The sequence below is a fragment of the Podarcis bocagei genome (genome assembly GCF_964188305.1).
Source record: "Podarcis bocagei genome assembly, chromosome: 7".
NCBI classification, from domain to species: domain Eukaryota; kingdom Metazoa; phylum Chordata; class Lepidosauria; order Squamata; family Lacertidae; genus Podarcis; species Podarcis bocagei.
In genome coordinates this window covers 74,221,666-74,236,138 of record NC_138132.1, presented here as the reverse complement: position 1 = coordinate 74,236,138, position 14,473 = coordinate 74,221,666, and the positions used below count along the sequence as shown (strand labels likewise).

At 48.5% G+C, this 14,473-nt stretch overlaps 1 protein-coding gene and 1 long non-coding RNA gene across 6 annotated transcripts in view; both read right to left on the bottom strand.

The window, feature by feature from the left end:
- LOC308591157 overlaps window positions 1-14,473 on the bottom strand; it is a 46,949-nt gene that overhangs the window by 21,503 nt on the left and 10,973 nt on the right. The window lies entirely within an intron of this gene.
- LOC308591143 (uncharacterized protein) lies at window positions 527-14,248 on the bottom strand. 5 transcript variants are annotated; one of them, XR_014009993.1, is made up of 4 exons: window positions 7,842-8,133; window positions 4,338-4,495; window positions 3,098-3,240; window positions 527-874 (listed from the first exon to the last, which is right to left on the bottom strand). XR_014009993.1 is itself a non-coding variant. In XM_081201765.1 (4 exons), exons 2-3 carry the CDS (start codon window positions 8,736-8,738, stop codon window positions 858-860), a joined length of 381 nt encoding a protein of 126 aa, XP_081057891.1. In that variant the 5' UTR covers window positions 8,739-9,020; window positions 13,975-14,248; the 3' UTR covers window positions 527-661; window positions 814-857. The 5 variants fall into 5 exon arrangements, 3 of the variants coding, with proteins under 3 accessions (XP_081057891.1, XP_081057890.1, XP_081057892.1); XR_014009994.1 differs by lacking the exon at window positions 7,842-8,133 and adding an exon at window positions 7,506-7,812; XM_081201765.1 differs by lacking the exons at window positions 3,098-3,240; window positions 4,338-4,495; window positions 7,842-8,133 and adding exons at window positions 8,375-9,020; window positions 13,975-14,248 and having other exon boundaries at window positions 527-661; window positions 814-874.

Here is a 14,473-nt window from a genome sequence, read left to right as displayed (position 1 = left end):
TAAGCCAGATACAAAGAGCCACTTTCCAGCTGCGTGTGAATAAAGCAGAAACAGTCTGCATCAACATCAAGTCTGCATCCAATTCGACTGCCATCGCTGCCAAGTGTGCGTGCTCACGTGGGCGATCTGGCCCGCCGGCGGAAAAGTTTGCCGACCCCCGGTTTAGTTGGTAGATTATTCTATGGTCCTGTTATAAGAATAATAAACGATCATAAAGTGAGTTATAAAGTCCCTCAAAAAATTCCCTCAAGGTTCGTCTGCTGACATTACATTTGTTGCATCGTTGCATCTATACACTTGTACTGTGTCACTAAGTTTTTACTGAAATTTCATGTATCTGTATTACTGTATCTGTATTTTGTACCTGTTACCTTCTGTATCTTTACTTTTCAATGCTGACAAAAAATTGTGTATTTCTTTATTTGTACCAATGTATCTGCAAAACTTTGATACTAATAAGAAATGTCATAGTTATCCGTGGCTACACAGTGCCATCTACGAAGTCTATAGTACACACACAGACCAATTCACAAGTTGAATGACTTTATTCAAAACAAGGCTATACAATCACACTTATATATGCAAAGTACCGGAAAACACCCAAAATCCTGTCTTCGTTTCTTCTCTTATGGATCTGCTCCAGGCATCACTCAAAGTCTTCCTGAAAAATCAGAAAAACAAACAATACATAACCATCAATAAACATGGGAAAAACAGGAATCTGCCTAAATCCTTTTGTATACACTGTCTACACCATAGAAATCAAGTATCCACAAATGCTACCATTAACAACTATTTGTCCTTATGATTTACCTGTAAATCCCTCATGCCGCACCTAGTCTGACATCCTGTTTTTTTCACTTGCTCATTCCTTCTGTATGGAAAATGAAAGGTATAAATGTCTGAGTTTTCTTTTGTTCGGGTTGCTCCTCCACTGAGCAGGGACCCTGGTGCAACAGATCTTTTCTTTGCAATAAACGATTGGGCTTAATTGCCGCCTTGCATTAATATTAACTGTTTTTGTCTCTATTTGTTACTCCTGACCAGTAAGAGCCTCAAAACGGTGTTCCTTTCCTCTACAAGAATCGGGACTATATTAAGGGAATTTCCTCTTTTAACAGTCCCAAAAGGTTGACTTGACAATGCAACTCAATATAATATTTATACACAAGAGTACAATTAAAGATGAAAAAGGACCAATCATTTTTTTAAAAAAAGCATTTAACATTTGCAAATCTAACAAATGCCATTTTAAAAAATCAATCCAAAAAATATTCAACCCGTTGTTAAACTGGAACCCTCCTGTGGTTTCCTGCAAGTCGTATTCAGAAGCATTGCTGCCTCCAACTATGGATCTAGATTCAGGTAGGTAGCTGTGTTGGTCTGACGCAGCAGAAATAGAAAAAAATAGATTAAAAAATTGTCCAGTAGCACCTTAGAGATCAACTAGGCTTGTTCTTGGTATGAGCTTTCATGTGCATGCGTATCTGAAGAAGTGTGCATGCACACGAAAGCTCATACCAAGAACAAACTAATTGGTCTCTAAGGTGCTATTGGACAATGCTTTTTGTTTTTTATATATATTCCAACTACGGAGGCAGAGCAGAGCCATCAGAGCAGAGCCACCCTCCATGAATTTGTCCAATCTGATTTTAAAGCCATCCAAGCTAGTGGCCACCTGTGCGTCTTGTGGCAGTGAGTTCCATAGCATAACTGTGGATGTGGCAGTGTTGCTGGGCCTCTGTTTGTGGCTGTGCTACACATAGATAATAGTGACAAAATGTCTTAGAAGACATCTGTGGTGGAGAAGGCAAGGTGGCTGCGGCTGGCTGATGCTGATGCCACAGATACAGACACAGGGAGATGAGAAGGCAGGTGCTGCAGCCACATACCCTCCAACATTTCTCTGATGAAAACAGGGATGCCCCATTCCATAATGAGAATCTCTGCAGCCAGTTATTTCCTTTCAGCCTAACCGGCCTCGCAGGGTCGTTGTGATGACAAAATGTGGGAGAAGATAATGATGTGCACCATTTTGGGCTCCTCAGAGCAAAGGTGGGATATCAATGTAATGAACAAAAATGTTCCAGGGCTACTTATTTTATTGCAAGTTTTCCTCCAAGGAGCCCAGTGGGGCATAGATGGTTCTCTCCCTCCTCATTTAATCACCACAACAACACTGTGAGGCAGGTTAGACTGACAGGCACTGACTGACACCCACCCCCTGCCTGGTCACCTAGTGAACTTCATGGCCAAGTGGGGATTCGAACTCTGGTCTCCCAAGTCTCAGTCAACACTCCAGCCACTGCACCACACTGCCTCTCCTTTGACCTTGCTATGGCATGAAATGCTGCCTGGACCTGAACCTCGGGACACTTGCCCCCCCCCAACTAAGCTACTTTTGCTTGGAGGAAGAAACCTGATACTTTCCCCGCTGGATGACTGGCCCTTTCCATAAAGGAGATCTGTATTTTTGTATTAAGGCTGGAACGAAATGATTTTAGGCATGAACCCTAGGAGAGAGACCAGAAACTGTTCTGCAGGGAGCCCAGGGGGATGAACTAAATGACCTAACAGGATTTCCCCCATCTTTTACCTTTGATGCTTCAAAGGGCTCCCTTTGTTAACATCATGGGGTTGTGGTCAGAAATTGTTTTTGACTGTATTACCACTATTCTCCACAGTATTTCTTTCAAAATCCATAGCGTATCTATGCTACTGGCAGATTGGTTCGGTTCTGAAAAGTGGGTGAAATCTTTTTTATAGGATGCTTAAATCTCCAAGCATCTTTTAAATCAAAGTTTTCACTACTGGGAAAACCATAGCTTTAACTATATGGACCTTTGTTGGCAAGGTGGTCTCTGCTTTTTCAGATGCTGTCTAGGTTTGTCATTGCTTTTCTCCCAAGAAGCAGGCGTCTTTGAATTTTGTGACTGCTGTCACCATCTGCAGTGATCATGGAACCCAAGAAAGTAAAATCTCTCACTGCCTCCATTTCTTCCCTTTCTATTTGCCAGGAGGTGATGGGACCAGTGGCCACGATCTTTGTTTTTTTGATGTTGAGCTTCAGACCATATTTTGCACTCTCCTCTTTCACCTTCATTAAAAGGTTCTTTAATTCCTCCTCACTTTCTGCCATCAAGGTTGTGTCATCTGCATATCTGAGGTTGTTGATATTTCTTCCGGCAATCTTAATTCCGGCTTGGGATTCATCCAGTCCAGCCTTTTGCATGATGAATTCTGCATATGTTAAATAAGCAGGGAGACAATATACAGCCTCAATTTTGAACCAATCAGTACTTCCATATCCAGTTCTAACTGTGGCTTCTTGTCCCACACAGAGATTTCTCAGAAGACAGATGAGATCAGGCACTCCCATTTCTTTAAGAACTTGCCATAGTTTGCTATGGTCGACACAGTCAAATGCCTTTGGGTGGTCAATGAAACAGTAGTAGATGTTTTTCTGGAACTCTCTAGCTTTCTCCATAAAGCAGCACATATTTGGAATTTGGTCTCTGATTCCTCTGCCCCTTCGAAATCCAGCTTGCACTTCTGGGAGTTCTCGGTCCGCCTGCCTTGTAGAATTTTAAGCATAAGCTTGCGTGTGAAATGAGCACAATTGTGCGGTAGTTGGAGCAGTCTTTGGCACTGCCCTTCTTTCGGATTGGGATGTAGACTGATCTCCAATCCTCTGGCCACTACTGAATTTTCCAAACTTGCTGGCATATTGAGCGTAGAACTGTAAAAGCATCATATCTTAAAATTTTAAATAGTTCAGCTGGAATATCATCACTTCCACTGGCTTTGTTATTAGCAGTGCTTTCTAAGGCCCATTTGACTTCACTCTCCAGGATGTATGGCTCAAGGTCAGCAACCAGACTACCTGGGGTGTACGAGACATCCATATCTTTCTGGTATAATTCCTCTGAGTATTCTTGCCACCTCTTCTTGATGTCTTCTGCTTCTGTTAGGTCCTTTCCACTTTTGTCCTTTATTATGGTAATCTTTGTACGATATGTTCCTTTCATATCTCCAATTTTTTTGAACAGATCTCTGGCTCTCCCCATTCTGTTGTTTTCCTCTATTTCTTTGCATTGCTCGTTTAAGAAGGCCTTCTTGTCTCTCCTTGCTATTTTTTGGAAATCTGCATTCAATTTCACGTATCTTTCAATACCTCTCTCACATTTTGCTTGCCATCTCCCCCCCCCCCCTATTTGTAAGGCCTCGTTGGACAGTCACATCTTTATAGGTACCGTATATGCATTTTAGCAACCCCATAATTTAAATATATCTCCTCATAACAAACATGGGAAAGCTCATGAGTTCAATCAACCAACCTGCATCACACACACCTGGAGAAGTGAAGTGGATGGGGGTGTTGGAGGATGGTGTCTAAAATTTCCCTCTCATCCATCATCTCCAAAGTTTCTGAATGTTCTTCCTCCCAGCATCTTCTTACTCGTCAACAATTCCCTGAGGTTTTCATCTGAGAGCTCTTGAGAAAGAGAGAGAGAGGAGTAAATGAGGCGGACGAGAGGGAAAAGTACCGCATTTTTCCGTGTATAACATGTCCCCGTGTATAAGACGCCCCCTATTTTTGGGTACTCAGTATTTAGAAAATGGGGAGAGATTGCCAAGACTTGTTAAGCTTTTTTGGGAGGGGATTGCCCAGAGTTGAGCTTTTTTTTTGGGGGGTAGCCATTAATCAAATTGCACGCATCAACCAAGTCACCTATCGTCTGCCCGATTGCCACAGCAGCAGCCAATCAACAACAGCCCTTTCCACAGCAAAGAAATCACTGCTGGAAATCTCCTCCTGGTGGCTACAACCAACCGCCCGTCCCCCCTCAGCACTAACCATGTATAAGAGGAGCCTCTATCACTTTGAAAGGACACCAATCTCGTGGAAAATCTTATCTCTACTGCTGTGATCCAATCTTTAATCAATGCAGCAGCCTCACTCTTGTGTCGGATCGTAAAAATCCATGAGTTTTTCGAAAAATCATCGATCAGCAACAGAACGTGTTTGGATCCACCCAACGACACTACCTGCATGGGGCCACACAAATCTGCATGGACTAGCTCAAAGGGCCTGCTGGTCTTTCTAGTGGATCTAGGATATGTGCATGTGGTTACCTTAGATCAGTGTTTCCCAACCTTTTTTTGGACAAAGGCACACTTGTTTGATGAAAAAAATCTCGAGGCACACCACCATTACAGCCCCGTGACGTCAGCGCGCAGCGTCACGCCGGGAGGGACGCACGAAAGTGTAAGTTTCAATTTTTTCCCCTCCCCCTTGCCGGGGAACCTCCAAGCTTTGGGGGTGGGGGGGAGGAGGCAGCAAAGCGAGGCAGGAAGGAGAGCGCGGCTTGGCTGGGTGAGCTTTGGCAGGGAATGAGAGCCGCGAGGCGGGCGCTGCGGACGGAGGCGCTGCCCGCCGAGCTCGCAGGCAGCCAGGCAGGCAGACGGCAAGAGCCCCGCGCTGGGCGGCCTCTCCTCGCCGTCGCCGCCCCGCCTCTCGCCGCCCGACTCGCCCGCCTCCCTCCAGGCAACATCTCGCGGCACACCAGGCAACATCTCGCGGCACACTAGTGTGCCGCGGAACAGTGGTTGGGAAACACTGCCTTAGATTGTTTACAGGCTCTGCAATCTAAGAACTTGTCACATCCCTTAAACTTACACCCCTCAGTATTCTTTGGGGCCTTGTTAACGTAGGACCACCCTGTGTGGGAAAATCTCCTGTGCCAAAGATGTACACAACCATTGTGTGGTGGCACGTTTGCGCATTGCACTTGTGCCTCTTCAGGGGGTTCACAACAGCAACATTAGCAATAGGCATCTCCACCATGAACAGCCTATCTTTGCACTCAGTACTGTATAGCCTCTTCCCATCCCTGAAAAAAGAACACGTTATTTGCAAACTTTGCACTGAAGCCATCAGCTACAAGAGCGGACACACTTAAAAGACAGTTGGCGATCTCAGGAACCACAAAAGCTTGGACTTCATGATCTAGAAAAGAACAATACAACATGCCAGTCTCAGTTAACTGTCTCTTCGATCCATCAGCCAATGACACATATCGTCCACTTTTCAGACTTGCAATTTCAAAGAAGCCCACCAGATGGCACTAGAGTGTGAGTCGCTCCATTGTCCACGATAAAAGAGAGAGTGGCTGATTGCTGACATTCCAACATTGCCATGGAAACACTTCCGCCCCCACTAGGGCCTCTGCCAGTGTTCTCATGCTTCGCTGTCTGAGAACCTTCGCTTATTTGCTTTCTCTGCCGGCTGACCTTGCATTCCTGAGCCCCTGCAGAACAGCTCTCACGCGAAAACAACTCTTGGAGACTTTGGCTTTCACAGAGCTCTTACAGCTGCTGTCTGCACCCCCACTCCTGGGTGCCCAGCTTCCTGAGGAACAGCTTGCCACTGCTTTCCTCCCAGCTCTCTGCCTCTCTCCCTGTTCATCGCACAGATGTGTTGAAGCATAGGAACAGCTTCCAGGAACGTTGCCTTCAGCCCCCACTGGGCTCACAGTCCCCTCTCGGTCTTTGGCTCCCACTGTGGCTACAAACGCCTTCTCCAGTGCCTGCCAAGCGACTCGGGACTCCTTAATGCCCTCTACATGAGGCAAAAGCCAAGCATCCATGCTTGCTTTTAGTATGCCCAGCACCCACTGCTCCTTTTCCAGAGCTGCAGCCACGTCTGCCTCTGTGATGGCCTGGGAATCTGATTCAGAGGCTGAACCTGAAGAATCCCAGCCTGCACAGGAGTCCCCGTCTCCAGGGCCGGCTGAGCCAGGGCAGGGGCTTGAATCTGAAGGGCCCGCATCTGTGCCGGATTCTTAGAAGCAGACACCAGATGAATCCACTCTGGCTCTGGAGGTGATTGAGGACCCATTGCCTGCAGGTGCTCCTCTCCCAGCCCGGTCAGGGGAAGGTGAGGTTGCCTCTGGGTCCAGTAACCCTCCAGCCTCTCCTGAGCTGCAGAGGCTCAGGGCAGAGAGACGGAGGGAACTAAGTTCTCTCAGGAGGAGTGCCCACCTTAAGGCCAGGAGAGGCAAGTCACCTGTGGGCCGGGACCGCCCTAGGCCCCATAGGAGATAAAGGCCAGTCAGCCCAGTCCCAAGTTGTGGGAGCAACATCGCTGGAAACCTGTTGCTGCCAGCACTCTGACCTGCTCTTCCGGAGTTCCTGACCATGCCCGAATCCTTGCCTTGGACCCCGCTTCGCCCTTGACAGACAGCCTCCACACCCTCGACCCAGGACTGGACTCGGACCATGGCTCACGGTAACCCCTCCGGGACCAGCACAGCCTCACTAGCTTTCTCAGCAGCTTGAGGTAGTGGGGGATGCATGCAAGACCAGAGCTGTTCTCCCAGCAGCCAGTACTTCATTCTGACGGACCACTCATCCCAGTTGGGGCCAGTTGGCTTTCCAAAGAGCATGTTAAAAGCCTCTTGAGCCTGCGCCATCTTCCCCCGGGGCTTATAAGCTTTACTCACGCTTCTGCCAGCCGGTCCCCTGAAGATGCAGTCTGCTGCAAGCTCCTGCTTCACCAGCGAACTCAGGACTGCCCCCTTCTCAGGCAGGAGTTCAAAGCTGGCCTCTTTCCTTGTGGTCTCTTCTCACACCCGGCAAAATAAACATTGCTTCCCATAACCTGTGAATAACTGCGTGTCCAGTACACTCCCTCTGTGCAAAACTTCTGCTGTGTTTCTCAGCGCAGGCTTTAGTCAGGAGCTATCTTAAGCAGTATGCAGAGTTGCAGTGTTGCCTCTGTGTGAGAAAGAGTAAGGAAGAGTCCACAAGCTGTTCTCTTTTTAACAGTGTTTACTTACAAGCAATAAATCCATCAGAACTTGGAGGCATTCTCTGTGCCGGAGAACAAGACATGCTCTGTGTCTCAGCATCTCTCAGCGTAAAAACTGAAAGTAACTCACGGACAAAGAACTGACGCAGCTTCCTGAACGAAGCTCCAGCCCCAGATACAGGACACCACTAGGGGTTAACCCTTTAACCACCATACTCCACAAATATCTCATCTTATACACGAAAAAGCAGGGCAAGTTCTTTGTCAGGGGGCTTCTTGACTGTTGCGATGAGCAGATGCATGCCGTATCTGAACAGGGATCATAGAACTGTAGCGTTTGAAGGGACCTGCGGGGTCACCTAGTCCAACCCCCAGCAATGCAGAACAGAACAGGGGCAGCCACCTGGAAGTCCCTGCTCCATGTTACAGCCTCTTAAAAAGGAGGGGTGGGGTGGGTGGGACTTGCGCCCAGAGATCAAGGAAACCAAGAGAGACCCCGGCCTCGGATGACACAGGCCTTGCCAAGGGGAACCCAAAGGGGATCTGGGTCTGCCTACTCACCTGGGAACACTGGCCCAGAATCCTCAGGGCTCTTCTTTTTCTCCAGGTACTGCTGCTGCCTGGAGTCCTGTCTGCTGCTGACTGGCTGGACAGTGCTGGTCTGACGCTGGACCAGGTCTGGGAAGACTACCGTAGGGGCCTGAGATTTCCTCCTGGCCTCCGCAGGTGACTGGGAAGGTTTCACCAGCATGGGCAAGAGCTGGGAGGTTCTCTGGCCAGCCGGGTCGTGGGTGGCACTTTGTTGCAGACTAGATGACGGGGCCTCCACCTTGTCCCGCTGCCCCTGGTTGCTCTCCTGGATGTTTTCATTACTTTCCTGGTCCTTCTTTTTCAGGCCCTGGATCTTCTTCAGGAAGGAGGTCATCCTGCAAGAGAGGAAATGGCCCCCTGGTTGGTTTGCTCACTTGGAGCCCCTTTGGACAGAAGGGCATCTGAAGAGCAACTCAGCAAAAAGAACTCGCCATGAGGTCTGGATAAGTAACTAGCCTGACTCTAGACCCAGGTCTTTTAACGTAACCAGGTCTGCTAGTGACTCTTGGCATCACATCGCAGTCGGCCATAGATGAACGATATTCCACTTTATGTCCTTTACTCCAGAAACAGATTCGGAAACGATAAACAGGATGTTCAAGGGGGCAGGTGTACCCTGCAAAGGAAGAGATATTAATAGTCTACAACTCATCCCGCACCTCAACATCGGAGGAAGAACAGGTCTTAATAATAATAATAATAATAATAATAATAATAATAATAATAATAATAATTTATTATTTGTACCCTGCCCATCTGGCTGGGTTTCCTCAGCCACTCTGGGCGGCTTCCTTAGAAACCAAAAAACACTAAAATATCATACATTAAAAACTTCCCTGAACAGGGCTGCCTTAAGATGTCTTCTGAATGTCAGGTAGTTGTTTATCGTTTTGACATCTGATGGGAGGGCATTCCACAGGGCGGGCGCCACTACCGAAAAGGCCCTCTGCCTGGTTCCCTGTAGCTTTGCTTCTCGCAATGAGGGAACTGCCAGAAGGCCCTCGGCGCTGGACCTCAGCGTCCGGGCAGAACGATGGGGGTGGAGACGCTCCTTCAGGTATACTGGGCCGAGGCCATTTAGGGCTTTAAAGGTCAACACCAGCACTTTGAATTGTGCTCGGAAAAGTACTGGGAGCCAATGTAGGTCTTTCAAGACCGGTGTTATGTGGTCTCGGTGGCTGCCCCCAGTCACCAATCTAGCTGCCGCATTCTGGATTAGCTGTATTTTCCGAGTCACCTTCAAAGGTAGCCCCATGTAGAGCGCATTGCAGTAGTCCAAGCGGGAGATAACTAGAGCATGCACCACTCTGGCGAGACAGTCCGCGGGCAGGTAGGGTCTCAGCCTGCGTACCAGGTGGAGTTGGTAGACAGCTGCCCTGGATACAGAATTGACCTGCGCCTCTTACAGCTAGGATTGGGTTTTGTGCCCAAGCCTCGTTATAATGCCTTTCGCACCACAGCATAAAGTGTGTCAAAGCTCATGCACAATATCAAGCTACGTGATATGTATGGATCTAATGATCAGCCTTTATAGCAATTTAAACCCGAATCTTCCTTCGTTCCACCTAATTCCAACCCATCTATCACACTGTTCCACTAATTGGTGCTCCACGATTTAGATAAACTTGAAAAGAGGGGCCCTAGGGCATAGGACAATTTAACTGAGTCTCAACATAACTGTTTGAATGACTGAGTCCAGGGTGTCGTACATTGTCCTGGGCAAAGGTGGTTGGGATTCCAGGGTAAATATTAGGCTCAACATCTTCTGGCACCGCAAGTTTTTGCACGCAGTGATCTCTAGGATAAGCCAGTCATGTGTTGCACTGGGACCTATAGCACTGTGTTTAGAGGTAAACCGCAGTTCCCATGATTCTTGGGGGGGGGAGGGGGGTCATGTGCTGTAATGTTATGGCATGTCCACAGCCACTAACAACAACCAAAGTGAATAGTTTCTGGTGAATTTTCCTTAAATTGTCTTGTCTCAATTTAGTGTTTATCATTGCAAGGTGAGCTAGATACTGCAGTTTTTGGCTGTGGTGACCTGTGGTCAGTTATAATTAGTTAAAGTTGTTTCTGTATGTAACAATAGCAGCTAGGATTCTATATGTGCAGAAATGGGAGTTAGAGTACTGCAACACTGAGACATAGGAAACTGCTTATGCTCAACCAGACTGTTGGGCCACCTAGTTCACCATTGTCTCCAGGGTTCAGATGCTCTCCAGGGTTTCAGGTAGGGAAGCTCTCTATCTGCAAATGATGGAGATTGAACCTGGGACTTTCTGCGTGTAATGCAGATGTTCTACCATTAAACTACAATCATTTCCCAACATCTGGAGGGCATCCTTCTTTTGTGGAGTGTGCTGGCCAGCAAACAAGGGGGGGGGTGTTATTGGAAACACTATTACTATACTATTACGTTTTTGTTCCTATTTTTATTATGTATTTTGTGTTCTTCATACTGTGGTTTTATATTGTGATCCACTCTGAGACCTATGGGTGCAGGGCAGTGTACAAATTTAATAAACAAACAAGCCTTGATGTGCAGCTGGCCCTCTTGTCCATTATATCACTTCCAACATTTGTCTTTCTCCTATACTTTGCTTGGCCCCGATGGACAGAAACAGGCCTGCAGTATCCAGCTGTTGTCTGAGAGCCCTATCATCTCTCCCCCTCAGCATTCTTGTCGGCCTATGTCAAGATTGACCCCTTGCCCTGCTGCATCTATAACTTTGCATCCGCGGAGCCAGCTCTTTCCAGGTTTGCATCGCTTTTCTTCTTGAGCTGCCTGCCTGCTGCCTGATGTCATTGCTATGTCCGGTTCTCTGCTGCCCTGGATTACATGCCCTGAAAACTCGTGCCTCCTAAACTAACAGCTATCAGAGCGGCAGCATCGAGAGGAAGGGTGCGTCGCACACACGGAGGGTGCTCTTCAAAGCAGGACCCAACAGCAGGTGAGTTTCCCCTGATTCTTCAGTTCATCATTACAGGCCCAGTTTAACAGAGGGAGAATAATCGGTGGGGACATGCCCAACACCCCTGAGAGCAGTGTTTCTCAAAGGGGGCAGGAGGGGAGAATGGCAAGTGTGGCAGGGGGGAAAAAAACACATTTGAACATTTCAGTATAGTATAGTATAAAAATAATTTTTGTGAATATTGCCAGAAACTGCATGCATGCTTCTTTTCAGGAGCATTGGCTATTATTCTACAGTTCTCCATGACCTGTTGTTGCGAAGAGGGATTTTGAACAAATATGTAACATCAGAAAAGAGAAAGCTTTCTTTCTGTTGATAGGCATATGTTTGTCTCAAATTACACCTAATATCAGTAACATTACACAACAAAAGCAAGCTCACACCTCTAACTTACAAGCAAACAAAGCTTTCCAAAGATCTCTGAAGGACAAACCTCTAGTAGCAGGGAGTTCCACAGGGCTTGGCTTGTCACACTAAAGGGTACATCCCAAGTGAAGACTAGATGAAACTGGGGGGTGCTGGGAACCACCAGAGATTCTCAGTGCTTGAAGAACTAGGAATCAGGAAGGCCCTGAGATAATTTGGGTCCTAGTCGTTGAAGGCTTTTCTTTGATTCGGATTCCAAGAGCCTTCTTCCCCTGGGGGTTCCCCTGGGGGTTCCCCAGCTTGTGCCTCCCACCACTTCTCTGCATCCAGCCGGTCCATGACACCACTGCATTACAGCTTCCATCAGCTCCAAATCTCCCAGAGGTCACTGGTTTTTGGGAAGACGTAATTAGAGGAAGAAAGTCGCTGCACAGCACACGGTGTTTGGAAGCTATCAAGCAGGCAGATCTTAGGTTTCTGCATGGAAAATAGAAGAGGACAGATAGGGGCCCCACCCTTAAGGAGCCCTTTGAAGCATCAAAGGTAAAAGATGGGGGGAAATCCTATTAGGTCATTTAGTTCATCCCCCTGGGCTCCCTGCAAAACAGTCTCCGGTGCTCTATTCTGGGGTTCACGCCTAAAATCATTTAGTTCCAGCCTTAATACGAAAATACAGATCTCCTTTATGGAAAGGGCCAGTCATCCAGCGGGGCCTTCCTCCTCCGCACCACTGCCACGGGAGCATTTAACAAGCCGGCAAATTATAAACAGAATAAATTTGGTTCTCCTGAGATCAAAGGGAACACAGGCAGGACGGGGGACAGAGGTTGCACAAAGGTATCGAGGGATGAGTGAGCGGCAGTTTCTGAAGGGGCCTGAACCAAATCCTAGATCAAACGGGAAATTCTGTCTTAAAAGCCTGGATGTTAGATTAGAAATATCCCAAGGGCAAAACAGAAGATTACACTATTAAAAGAGCCATGTACGCTTTGGAGAAGGCAGTCCTTTAAAAAGAAGAAAAAGTAGCAGGTATTTTTCCTCCAAGCAAAGGTAACTTATTTTGGGGGGCAAGCGTTCTGAAGGTCAGGTCCAAAACATGAGACGGTCCAGGCAGGATTTTATGCCATAGCAAGGTCAAAGGGGGGACGCGGGTGGCGCTGTGGGTAAAACCTCAGTGCCTAGGACTTGCCGATCGTATGGTCGGCGGTTCGAATCCCCGCGGCGGGGTGAGCTCCCGTCTTTTGGTCCCAGCTCCTGCCCACCCAGCAGTTCGAAAGCACCCTTAAGTGCAAGTAGATAAATAGGTACCGCTTTACAGCGGGAAGGTAAACGGCGATTCCGTGTGCTGCGCTGGTGCCGGTTCGCCAGAGCAGCTTCGTCACGCTGGCCACGTGACCCGGAAGTGTCTCCGGACAGCGCTGGCTCCCGGCCTCTTAAGTGAGATGAGCGCACAACCCTAGAGTCGGACACGACTGGCCCGTACGGGCAGGGGTACCTTTACCTTTAAGGTCAAAGGAGAGGCAGTGTGGTGCAGTGGCTGGAGTGTTGGCTGAGACTTGGGAGACCAGAGTTTGAATCCCCACTTGGCCATGAAGTTCACTAGGTGACTGGGCGTGGGTGGGTGTCAGTCAGTGCCTGTCTAACCTACCTCACAGTGGTTGCAGTGATTACGGTAAATGAGGAGGGAGAGAACCATCTATGCCACATTGGGCTCCTTGGAGGTAAACTTGTAATAAAAATGCAATAAAAAGTAGCCCTGGAGCATTTTTGTTCATTACATTGATATCCCACCTTTACTCTGAGGAGCCCAAGATGGGGCACGCCATTATCTTCTCCCACATTTTGTCATCACAATGACCCTGCAAGGCAGGCTAGGCTGAGAGGAAAGAACTGGCTGGGGAGATTCTCAAGCCCGGAAGGAAGCTAGGTTGATAGCAGAGAGCCACTTTAGGAGGGGGTCCTACTGCAATGGGCCCCACAAAACAGGAAAGGGTTGCCAAGGGAAAACCAGAAGGAAAAGTCTTGAGGGAAAGGAGGTTGGGGAAGGTGGGGGAGGGGAGAAGAATTTACCTCACAGGGTTGTTGTGAGGAAAAATATAGGTCAGCCTGGCCTCCCTCACAGGGCTGTTGTGAGGGGGAAGCGCCATGCAATGAACAAGAGGGAAGAAAGGCTCTTTGCGGCTCCATCCCTCGGCCGTTTCCATAGAAACCAGGATGCCACCTCCACCTTACCTAGGATGCGGGTGACCCCCAGGGTGAGCTTCTCCAGGTAGGGCTTGGTGCTGCTGGAGCTGCTCCCGCTGCGCAGGGCCTTCTCCTCCATCCTCTTCCTCCTCCCTCCCGCATCAGTCCCTATCCCAAAGGGGCATGGACAGCACCTGGTGAGCGCGTTTTGCCCCTTCTCGCGACCCGTAGCTCAGACGCCGCGCCGCGGTGCTTTTGGGGAAACGCGGTCCTCCCTTTCATTCAGTTCCATTCGGCGGCTGTTCTGTAGGGGGAAAGGAATGGAGAGCCGGCACTACGACTCCCAGAAGGCAATGGGAGAGCCGGCTCCACCTCCTCCCTTTCTCCCCCCCCCGTCCGTTCCGAGTCCTCCCCATTGGCCGGCTCCTACGACAGCGCGTCACTTGCGCCGTATCTGGGCAAAGCCCGGGTTCCGTAAGCCAATGGGAGGTCAGAGTCGCGCGTGGGGGGCGTGGCAGGGCGGGGGGACGCTGGGAGTGGCGGTTGT